At 43.1% G+C, this 12,684-nt stretch overlaps 1 protein-coding gene across 1 annotated transcript in view; it reads left to right on the top strand.

The window, feature by feature from the left end:
• Positions 1–12,684, top strand: part of cacna1ib (calcium voltage-gated channel subunit alpha1 Ib) — a 144,601-nt gene that overhangs the window by 16,911 nt on the left and 115,006 nt on the right. Inside the window, exon 3 of the mRNA XM_072683504.1 lies at positions 4,802–4,899. Coding sequence (XP_072539605.1) covers positions 4,802–4,899 — 98 coding nt within the window. The remainder of the gene's footprint in view (positions 1–4,801; positions 4,900–12,684) is intronic.

The following is a 12,684-nucleotide window of genomic DNA, read 5'->3' on the forward strand; positions in this document are numbered from 1 at the left end:
CTGGGCTGGAATTCTGAGTCAGCATTTGAGTCTCCAGGGGCTGTGTCTGAGTCACATCTTCTTGAGTCTCTGGGCTGCAATTCTGAGTCAGCATTTGAGTCTCTGGGGGCTGTGTCTGAGTCAAATCTTGAGTCACTGGGCTGCAATTCTGAGTCAGCTTTTCAGTTTCTAGATGGATCGTGAGTCTTTGGGGGCTGTGTCCGAGTCAAATCTTGAGTCTCTGGGAATCCGAATCTCAGTCCACTCTGTCGAGTCTTGAGTCTTAAAGTTTTGAGTCTGACTGGACTACTGACTCTCTTTGTTTACACTGAAAGCCAGACCTAGTCATGAGTTTAAGAGTAGGTGAATGTTTGATCTACAGTATATAAATTGCTTTAGAGAGTTTCTGATTGGACAATTTTCCTTTCTAACCAAACCTTGATGAGACCAGACTATTCCTTCAGTTCTTGTGAATATTAGATACTATAGAGAAGAAGATTCTCTTAAATAGATATCACCTTTTTATTTCATTCCTAGAAATCACTAGGCCTTCTCTGAATGCCTTGAAAGCCTTAAGAGTTCCCCACTGTGTAACTGCTATTACTGTACCCAGAGGCAGCGGAGATGTAAGTAATTCTAAACGGAGTGTTTATCCCAGACTGAATCTTATACTGGATGACAGAAACATGCTGATTCAGGCGTGAGGCCTCAGACTGAATCAAAGCCTTCCGAAGCCATCTCACTTGTTCCTATCATCACCACTCTGTAGTGTTTTCCCAGAGTTTGTCAGTAGTGCTTGCGCTTGCATTTGAGTTGCAGGATGAATCGCCTGCAGTGTGTAATTGTCTGCAGTGCGTAATTTATTGGCTGTAGCCTGGTGTAAGTGTTGAGCTGTTAATAATGCAGGAGGCCTCGGTTTTACTCTAGGTCTATGCCACAGCCAGGCTAATAACTATGCTCTAGACAGACGGTGCAAACCAAGGGCACTTACTGGATGCATGGGAATCAGGCTAGAAGGTCTCAAAATAGCAGCACATGTGGCCAGACCTTCCTAGGAGTGGCTGGCCAACTGACAAACAATCCACACGAGCATCGAAAGACCTGCAGGCCTCACTTGGATTATCTCACATTTGCCAAAAAACATCTAGATGACCCCTTAAAACCTTTGGGATAATCTTCTGTGGGCTGATCAGTCACTGCCCAGTGCAAGAATGTCAAAGTGAACGGGGAACAGCAGTGGTCCCTGTGACTCTCCTGGCCCTCGGGTGTGGTCAGGGTGGGTGTCGCTGTTGGAATAACCAATTTCTAGTAAAAATCCTTTGGTCACAATGCTGTATAGACTAGTGCAGCAGCCCTCACCCCACCATACACACATGCATGGACTCTAGCCAACTGAAAGTAGGCACTGGCGCCAGTGGCAGCATTGCCTTAACTGCTACAGATTCAATTGAATTTCATGTAAAGGACTGATATTTGTTTAAGAGAAAGCAGATTAATGTAATACCCCCATTCATTTCAGGCATGTGCTTGAATGCCAAAGCTTTGGTCCTCGGAGGCTGTAAGTGCAGTATTATTGAAATTATATTTTTTGCATCTGAAATAAGGATTATTTCTTTTATCATCTCAGAGCCGTGCAGTGTGTGCTTTATTTTATTTCAGTTTTTGTATTATTTTTTTTACATGGCAGAGTTCATTATGTTCAGTGTTCGTTTTTTTTTTTTCGACATTCATTTGCATACATCCCAAGACAGTAGTAGTGTTTGTGCTGAAGACAGTGGACCTTCATTGGCATTGTAAATGTATCTGGTGAAAAGAGACTTGCTGATTGAAGCACTTTTAAGCACCACGCTCTGTATCTGGGTAGTAAGTGTTTATTAGCTCAGTAAAACACTGCATATCTAAATATCACTCCTACAGAAGGTGGTGGAGGTTCTCCATCACTGTGTTCATCACTGGAGCATTACTCCAGTTCACGAATCTTTACACTGACTTACAGACACGTTTAAGCAATATGGAGAGTAGTTCTCTTAAATCCTTGGACTCAGTAACTCTGTTGCTGTTCCTCACTTGAGGGGGGGGTGGGGGGGGTTCTTTTAATTGCTAGCACAGGTACCCCATGGAACAGCTTAGAGAGAGTTATTAACTCCTGGAGGTTAAAAAAATGTTGCTAGCAAGGCTTAATTAACAGCTTTGAGGTTGATATTGCTTTGAAGTATGGTTTTCTTTAGTTATGGCTACTGAAGTTATCAATTCTTTAATTTATTAATTTAATTCATTATTATAAACATTTGTAATGCTTTATTATTATTTGTAATTATAATTATATATATTTTTTGTATTATTATTATTATTATTATTATTATTATTATTTATGACTGAGAAATGCTGCGATGGACTGGCATCGCAGCACTGGGAGTATTCCTGCTTGATGCCCAATCGTATTATATAATTAATTGTATTAATTGTTATAAACTTTTTAGTGCTTTATTATTATTTATTATAAAGCTGAGGAATGATGCAATGGACTGGCACCCTGCTCTGGGAGTATTCCTGCTTTATGTACAATTATATTATATTATTAATTACTTTTATTATTTGTTATTACATATGTAATGCTTTATTGTTATTATTATTATTATTATTATTATGAATTACTGTGTACTTTATGTGTGTATGAAAGGTGCTATAGAAATGAACTCTGCCTAATTAATTTCATAAACCATGGACATCATTTTCCCCAAATTTCAAATAAACATATTTTATTTTATTCTATAGAGCATTTATTTGCATTTATTTAACTTCTCAAAAACAACTGCTCAAATAATGCAACAAAATGATTATAATAATTATAATGCAAAGAAGTTACTAATATCTGAACTTTGAGAGCATTCAGAAATCACTATGGTGTAGGAATAACCTTGCCTGCCAATCACAGCTCTCATGTCTTGAGCTGCACCCAATGATTCTGCATTGGTTTCGGACTCAACGTGACCCTGCCTAGGAAAATAAGCAAATTGAAAAGCATCTGTCTAGATCTGTCTAGTCAGAATCCTTTTATAGATCTGTCTCACATCATAAAATAATTGGGTAATCCTAAAACGATTGGCTCCTAAACCGTCCTTTAACACGGTGATTGGAAGAAACTCCGCTTGAAGCTTCCCCAGCTGCAGCAGCTCCATAAACACGGCAGGAGAACACACTGCAAGAAGAAAGCAGCGGTTTTCGCTTTGCTGCGCATCCCTGAGCAGCTCCAGACCACCCAGTTCAAAGACAGGCCTGAGCGTCACCTCAAATATTTATGCCACCATTCGGAGGAGGCCCAGATTAGAAGCAGCAGCAGTCTGCTCGGCACAGTGTCTGGCAGTGCATTCGCTTGGGGTGTAACCGGCTGCGCTCAGAATACACGGATAATGCTTTCTAATCCACGGCCTTGTTTTCTGAGAGGAAATCAGATTAATATTCCTGCTTTATTAGGGACACTAAATGAATCCAATGGGATTCATTTGGACCTTGGAATGGAAGTTTTGGTGTGAGAATAGACTGCTGTCTATTCGTTTTTTTTCCATGGTTTGAAATTCTGGATGAACTGACCAATAAAAATGTTCTAAATGACATGAAATAACCTCTAATTTTACATTGACTTCCATTTAAAGTGAAGCGATGATATACTGTATCCTGTTACAGATTAGGAATTTTTGTAATTGTATTACTGCTTATGTAACATCGTTGCTTGTATTTCACTTCTTGCCAACCCTCTCTGGACCATGCCCACTTCCAGTGGACACCACGTCCACTTCTTTTTCAAATACATAAACTGATATAGATGCCGATATAGCTGTAATATAGCATTATGTCATATACACCACTAACATATTATTTATTACACATCTATTACTTTCTAAAACAAAAAAAGTATAGGCCCCGAAGGAGAGCCCTGGGGTATGCCACTCATGGCATATGCTCTTTATTACTTTCTCCACACAGCACTAAGAAATACACAGGAATGGGCAGAAGGCCGTCTTGGCGGTCTTGAATGATGCAGTGTGTTCCTGCAGTCTCAGGAGGCCAACGGCAGTCTAGAGCAGCAGACTAACATATTTTCCACCCTCGTTACACACCACGTCTGCAGGGCGAATTTACCTGCTCCACACCGCACACACACACACACACACATCCACACGCATTCCTCTCAGGATCCTTATGGTGTCTAATGATGACTGGAGTGGGCCTGAAATTGCTGTGAAATCTGGCTTGTTATGGCTCCAACTGACATCAATTTCTTTGAGCCCCGTCTCTTACCTGAAGTGGCCGGGTCCTGCGGAAAGAGCCCAAGTTGGCACTTTTCCCTGCCTGCTGAGCGAAACCACTGGCTTTGAGTTATTAGCCTTATCAGTGCACTTTTCCAGAGGATGGGGCTTCGTACCATATTTGGTAGCCCGCTGGTGGTTAGACTTAACTGAGCTGTAGATTATATATGCATTATAGTTGTCTTCAAAGGAGTGCTGGGAAACGGATAAGTGCGTATAGGCAGCAGCACTGTATGGAAATATGCAGCTGTGTTGGAAGAAGTGGGGTACGATATATATATATATACATAAAAACGAGTCATAGGATATTAATATGAACTCATAGGCCCGGGAAGATAATTGGCTTATGTGTGTTCCACACTTTATACTCTTAAAAAGCAAAAAAGTATAGGCCCCAAAAGGGAACCCTGGGGTACACCACTAACAACTAAATGCTAATCTAGCTATCCTTTCTTCACATGGCATATTTATGGCCTGTCTTTTATCATGTCTCATGATCCTGTCTTTTACTTTAGGGTTGTGGAATACTCTCTGGACCTTCAGAACATCAATTTCACAGCCATCAGGACAGTCAGGGTACTGCGACCTCTCAAAGCCATCAACAGAGTCCCAAGTAAGTCCCTTTGAACATTTCAAATGTGATTCTTTATGACTTTCATTTTGTTCAGTTTTGGGGTAGAGGTACCATGCAGAAATCATTCCGAACTGCATTTCCTCGGTGCAGTTCTGTTTTATGTGTTTGTTTTAGTCTTTGTTGACGTAGCCTTGCTTTTCTCAAAGACAAATGGGGCAGTTCCAAGAAAGCTTGTTGTTTTCCTTTTTCTGAGTGCTGTAAGTCTGGTAGATCTGTCAGTCTTCTCCTGCTGTGGGCTTGTTTATTGTACGTGAACGCTCTGTAGTAGGTTGTCAGGTGTTACTCACCACCTCGGTTTCAGCAGTGTTTCCTTCAGCTTCTTTTCGCTGGAACTTTTCCCATCAAGTTACGTTTAAAAAAAAGTCAATTCCTCAGAAATGACTCGAGAGCTAATGATACTCAGGATTCAGACCAAATTGCTTGCTTGAGTTTCAAGGGTACAGGAATAAAGGCATGGGACTAAAGTGCCATTAATGATATTTCCTGTTTAACTTGCAAAATAGATCAGAGCAATCACAGCGAGACCTCAGAGCATGGTACCCGAGAGCCTCTTCGGTTAGGCATGATTGCCCTTGACTTAATGTTGGTTTGCTCAAAGACTCAAGGACGACTGGATAAGGCCACCAAATCCTCTTAATCAGGAGAAGTGTGGGTTTCGGTAAAAAGGAGTTAATGGACTCAAGAGATCATCGTCCTGAATCTCTGGGTACGTCTATGAATGTGTAACGGTCATGCAATTGTAGGAAGGGGATAATAAGGGCAGCTTTTAGAGGATGTGAAATGCAAGGCAGGCGGAATGGTGGATCGTGTGGATTTGATCCTCGCTCCGATCTCTCTTTGTATGTCCACGTGGGTTTCCTCTGGGTACCCTGGTAGATGAATTGGCTATGCTAAATTTCGCCTTGGTGTTAGTGAATTAGTGCATATGGTACCTTGCGATAGACTGGTGTCCTGTCCAAGGGATATTCTTCCCTTATGATCAACGATTCTGGGTAAGTTCTGGATCCACTGCCACTCTGAACAGGGGGAACTGGATAAGGGGGAGGATGGATGCATGGAAATGTGCGGAAATGCAAACATCGAAGTAAATATGTCGAAAATTGGAATAGTAGAGGAACGCTGCGATGGACTGGTGCCCTGTCTGGTGCCCTTCCCTTATGATCAACGATTATGGGTAGGTTCTGGATCCAGTGTCAATGCAAATGTGGGAAAATGGAAACCTCCAAGAAAATAGGTAAATAATTGGAAGGCTGTGATGGACTGGTGCCCTGTCCAAGGGGTATTCTTCCCTTATGATCAACAATTCTGGGTAAGTTCTGGATCCACTGCCACTCTGAACAGGGGGAACTGGATAAGGGGGAGGATGGATGCATGGAAATGTGGGGAAATGGAAACATATAAGAAAATATATAGAAAATTGGAAGGCTGCAATGGACTGGCTGCAGTGCTCTCTCCAAGGGGTTTTCCTTCCTTATGCCCAAAGATTCTGGGTAGGCTCTGGACCCACCATGACCATCACCAGTTAGAACTACATAAGAAGATTGATGGATGGAAATGTTTGGCAACCCTGGTGTGGTGGGTGTGGTACCCTGTGACGGACTGGTGCTCTGTACATGGTGCGTTCCTGCCTTACGCCCAAAGATCTGGACCCACCATGACCCTGACCAGGGAGAAGAAGACTAGAAGATGAAGAACAAATGAATGAAAGAATGACCAGACGAGTAGGTGAGGAGAGAAAATGTAGATCGCTAAGGGCAGACCTCCTGTGGTTTTGGGTTTAGGGGTTTTCCTTTGTTCCCTGTTGTGGTTTTGGAGCAGGATGCTGCTGTGCTACTGCTTCTATGCGCTGATTGTGTGTATGTCTGAAAATCCCAGAGTCTCTCTCTGAGATCAAAGCTTGGGAGGAGAAGGCTTGTGTCATTGCTGTCCTCTTTCTACCCACATTCCCATCTTTCTAAGAAAAGAAGGTCTTCATCTCACTCTTCCTCGCTCTTACACTCGTATTTACTCTGGCACACATGTAAAGAACTAATAATATCTAGCTCCAGCTAAAAGCAGATTGATGATCGCCTTCCATCTGGTCTTCCGTGGCTCTCGTCTGCACTTAACCCTTTTGGTAGTATGGTCCAATCAGTAGGATTTGCCTAGTTCAAATAACCTATCTGCTTCCCCCAGCAAAAAAGCATGTCTCTAAAACACGGCTTAAACATGTTGACACCTGTAATCTGTGTAAATCAAGGTAGGTTGCCCTGCTTTTCTAAAATTCTAAAATTATTATTAATTAATTTATCTCACCACCGACCTGGTATCATGCCTGAAACGTAACCACGGTACTAATAGACCACACTGGCTGAAACGTACGCTCAGCTACAGTTAAGTCAAAATAGGCTCCCACAGCTGCAACTGTGCGAAGCAATTAGCAATGCAGCATTGTGGGAAATGTAGTTAACTAACAACAGTTACCAGAGTTAACATTAGCATTAGCATCAGCATCGCTGCATCTTTTATAAGGGGTTTGACGAACATGGCTGACCACTGGACCACTTGTTGCAAGAACTGCGACATAGCGCACCTTTGCATGACTCAGCCAGCATATTAACTAAAGCTAGCTGTCCAATGAACCGAGAGCTAACTATTAGCTATTACTGAATCCACCATAAACACACTTAATCGACATTTTTTACCCTTTCATCTAAAAACCCTTCAATCGGAATCCAGGCAACACTTAGCTGTGCATCCCTCTCCACCCTTTCGAGATTCGGTTGCCATAGCACTCGGTCGCATGAGACCAGGTAGCTCGTGACATAACCTTCACCATAACCTTACCATCAAATACAGATCTGTCCACCCCCTCACCTCCCTTAAACTGAGTTTGTGAAAAGGGAGGAGACGGGATGGTGGGGGGCCGAAACCTTGCTTTGAACACGGAAGGTAGAGGAGGACATTAGAAGACGTTAGCCTGGGAGGAGGAGGGGCTTTAGGGGGGGCATGTTCCTCCTCTCAAAATTCAGTGCTTTCAAATCTTGGGGTTTGAATCCACTGTGTAACCTTTAGACATTTTCACGGTCAAAATCAGTGCTTAAAAAAGAGAGAAAGAGGGAGAGGGAGAGAGAGAGAGACTTCGATAATAATGTTGAGTGCTTTTCTTAATACATCACATGCATCTTAATCAGTGTTACACTCATAACGTTTTACCTCATTTGATGCAGAGCCCTTTTTCCGCACCACGCTCGTGTCGTTCCCTCTCGCGCTACACAATTAAATGGCATTCAGTTGTAATGACCTGCTATCGGTGGAACAGTAAATTCAATACAGCTACCTCCCGCAGGCTTCACAAATAATAGTAATGTGCACTGGGTAATGTGTACACACTTAATATTTAGATTTATCACCTGTGTGGCCCCCATACCTCACCTTTCAGTCAGTTCCTACTGCTACTACTAAATGGTATACTCTCTGGTAGAGAGGGAGAGGGAGAGAAGGAAAAGGAAGGAAAGAGAATGAGTAGGATACAATATAACACATATCATGTATGAATATAGATAAATTGATACATAGATAAATAGACAAAAGTATTGGGACACCTTCTCATTCATTGCTTCTTTTGTAATCACGGATATTAAAAAGAGCTGATCCTGCTTTTGTTGCTTTTTTACTGTTCTAGGGAATCTAGAATCTGACTGCTTTGTGACTAGAGCATTAGTGAGCTCAGGATTTTGGATTGTCACCACCCCACCTCATCCCCAACTCCCCAACTCATCCCGAAAGTACTGGATGGAGCACCACCATCCATCATTCCAGAGAACACAGTTCGACAGCTCAATGCTGGGGGGCTTTATATAGACATTAGGCATGGTGCCGATAGTTTTGCTCTTAACTGCACAAGAGTCCTATTCTATTGGCAATGCATCTCTACAAGGGCTAGACAAGCTATGTTTATGTGTATGTGCATGTATGTGCCAGCAATGGGTGCAACTTAAAGTAGCTGAATGCATTCATTAGGGATGTCCACAAACATTTGGACACATAGTGGAGATAGACGCTCTATATGTGGTGGATAAACGCATGGATGGACAAGCAGAAAGAGTGAGAGGTGGACAGAATGAGTCAGAGAGCAAAAGTGAAGGCTGTCTGTATCACCACATGGGCAGAGGCGGCACAGCTACAGAATAATTGGAAGAGTTTCTTTAGAGCCGGAGATCCAAAGCAGTGAGATAGCCAAACTAAACACAGGCTGGGTTGGGTGACCTCACTGGACCTTCCTGCCAAACTAAGAAATGACTTGTTTGTAACAAAACTATAAAAAATAAAAAAATAAAGATAAAAAAAGATCAGAAAAGAAAGAAGACCTGTTTACCAAATGCTAAAAGAGGACGGGGTCACTGTACAACAAGCCAGGCCGAGGCCGAGGTGCCTGCTGTTGTTAACTGTAGAAAACTCTACAAGAGAGGTGAAAAAGCCATCCACTTACAAAAACACGACATATTCAGCTGAGTCGAGTTGAGTCAACCATGGTTTTCCAGACTAATAAATTGAGACAGGGGTGGAGTATTGGGGCATTGAGGAGGCGGTGATGGAGGAATGGGGCATTGGGGAAATGTGGTGGAGTAATGGCCTGTAGAAGATATGGGATTGAGTAATAGGGCATTAAGGAGATGGTGGTGGAGGAATGGGGCATAAGGGAGATGGGATGACGTAACAGGGCGTTGAGGAGATGGGGTGGAGGAATAGGGCATTGAGAAGATGGTGGTGGAGGAATGGTACATTAGGGAGATGGGATGACGTAACAGGGTGTTAAGGAGATGGGGCATTGAGAAGATGGGGTGGAGGAATGGTACATTAGGGAGATGGGATGACATAACAGGGCGTTGAGGAGATGGGGTGGAGGAATGGGCTGTTGAGAAGATGTGGAAATGGGGTGGAGAAATGGGGCATTGAGGAGATAGGGAGAGAAATGGTACATTAGGGAGATGGGATGACGTAACAGGGCAATGAGGAGATGGGGTGGAGGAATGGGGCATTGAGGAGATAGGGAGAGAAGTGGTACATTAGGGAGATGGGATGACGTAACAGGGCGTTGAGGAGATGGGGTGGAGGAATGGGGCATTAAGGAGATGGTGGTGGAGGAATGGGGCATTAGGGAGATGGGATGACGTAACAGGGCGTTGAGGAGATGGGGTGGAGGAATGGGGCATTAAGAAGATGGGGTGGAGGAATGGGGCATTTGGGAGATGAGATGATGTAACGGCATTGAGGAGATGGGGTGGAGGAATGGAGCTTTGAGGAGATAAGGTGGAGGAATGGGGCATTGAGAACATGGAGGAATTAAATATTAAGGAGATGGGGCGAAGTATGGGGCATTGTGGAGATGGGGTTGAGAAGATGGTGGTGGAGGAACAGGCATGGAGAGATGTCTCATGCAGACTGACTGGAGGACAACGTAACCAAGCAACCTGTCTGTAGAGCAGTTTCCCAACCAGGTTTCCTCAGGCAGTTAATACATGTTTGATGCCATTTCTAAAATAGTCATTTTTCAATGTTCTACATGTTTCACAGTTTAGAAAAGATAAGAAAAGCGAGAGGAGGCCGACTGATGCTCCGTAGAAGAGATGAAACCCTGCATTCCTGCTGCATAATAATTGTCTAAAGGATGTGTATTCACACTGCTTCACAGTACTCCAGCCTACCATTCAGCTGTAAACATTACCTGCTTTGGGTGATAGCAACGCCATCAAGGTCTTTCCAGAGAAGATCACTTATCAATTGAAGGAGTGCACCCGGTGCTGGTGTGTGTTAGGCATGCCGCGTAGAGAAGGACACACTGCTCCTGCACTTCTATTATATTCTCCAGTACTTATGGACCATTAAGGGAAGGTATTTTTAGGGCTGTAAAAGAGTGGAGTTCATATGTAAGTCCATTAACTCAGAGCTCCAGCCAGATGGAGGAGAGCGGACAAGTTTTTTATATTTGAGACTTTTCCAGGAGCAGCAGTTTTAGTCAAATGTTAGACTTGTCTTGTATTTGGTGCTAAATACTCCTGACCACGGTCATTCTTAGCAGACGTTGAGAGGTTGAGCATCCATTAAAGAACGTAGGCAACCGCCGTTTCCATCTGCAAATTCTGTAGCAGCAACCTTTATGTAGGATACTAGCAACCATCTGGGATACTATCCCAGCAACAGCATAGCAACCCCTCGGAACAGAATAGCAACTGCCCAGCAACTACATCGCAACCTCATAGTAAGACCCTAATAACCATCAGATATGATATAGCAACTAAGAAACCACCTAGCAACATCTCAGCAACTACTTTAGGACACCATAGCAACTGCTCAGCACCAGTGTAGCAACCCCTTTGGCCAGCATATAAACAGCTTACCAACTACATTGCAATTATATAGCAGCACCCTAGTAACCAACAGATATGACATAGAAACTAAGAAATCACCTAGCAGCTTCTTAGCAACTACCTAGGGCACCATAGCATCTGCATAGCAACAGCATAGCAAACCCATTGACTAGCTCAGCAATGGCCTAGCAACTACATAGCAACCATATAGCAGTACACTAGTAACCAACAGATGTAAAGTAGCAACTATAAAAAACCATCTAGCAACATCTTAGCAACTACTTTAGGACACTATAGCAACGGCTAAGCAACAACATAGCAACTGTGCATCAACAATTTGGGACAGCATAGCGACTGCTTAGCAACAGTTGAAACTATAAAAATGGCTTGTTATACCATAGCAACCGCTTAGCAACCCTGTACAAATGGCCTGTTATGCCATAGCAACCACTTAGCAATAGCATCTAGCTATCTAGCTTGTTATCTAGCTGTCTGTCTGTTTGCTGGTCTTATCTATCTAGTAACCACATTTAAAAATATACGTAGCAACCACCTAGCAAACCTATGGAAATCACTTGACATACCATAGCAACCACTTAGCAACAGCTTTATTTGTCATTTTTGCTTGAACAAATGAAATGTTCAGTTTTTTTTATTTGTATTAATTCTCATAAATCTCATTAATGGTGTGTTTTACTGAGACGTGTCTGTGTTCCTCAAATCTAACTAGGTTTTGCAGGTTCTATAGAAATGCCGCACTTACATACTGCCCTCATAAATAAGTGCATTACGGGCTTAAATGTGAAGGTGGCAAAATGTGCCCAGGAATGGCTTGGGGCTTTAAGGATTAACTGACAATATTATGCACATATTTTCCAATCCGCATTTCCTTTATGTGCATATTCCCCGGGAGATTAGTCAGAACCGTGAAAGAAACAGCACACAACCCCGCCGTGTCCAAGCTGGAGGCTGACCACCGTGCACATGTTTACCAGGTCTGAAACTCAGTGCTAATCAAAACCCAGCAGAGCCACAGCTGCCATTGCCAAGATCTGGCCATTAGCATGATGCTGTAATACTGCACACACAAGTGCCTGTACCTCTACAAGCACACCCACCCCAACAACAACACCACCAGCAGCAGCAGCAGCAGCAGCAGAATTATCTACTGAAGGCGGACCTGGAAAGTTCTGCTTCAGTCCTGTCCAAAAGTTTCAGGAGCACACTTTCATTAGCGAGGCCGCAGTGAGATGAGCTGTAATGGTTTATAGCACGGAGGAATCTGCTGCAGCGCCGCGGAAGCTGTAATTCTGCCTGCTTTATTTAGACGCTTATAAAAGAAGCAATCGGCTCTTTTATTAAAGCCAATTTTCTGACAGCAGCCGTTGCATGCCTTCCAATCACCGTTTTTGGA

This window comes from Salminus brasiliensis, chromosome 7 (genome assembly GCF_030463535.1).
Source record: "Salminus brasiliensis chromosome 7, fSalBra1.hap2, whole genome shotgun sequence".
Taxonomy (NCBI): domain Eukaryota; kingdom Metazoa; phylum Chordata; class Actinopteri; order Characiformes; family Bryconidae; genus Salminus; species Salminus brasiliensis.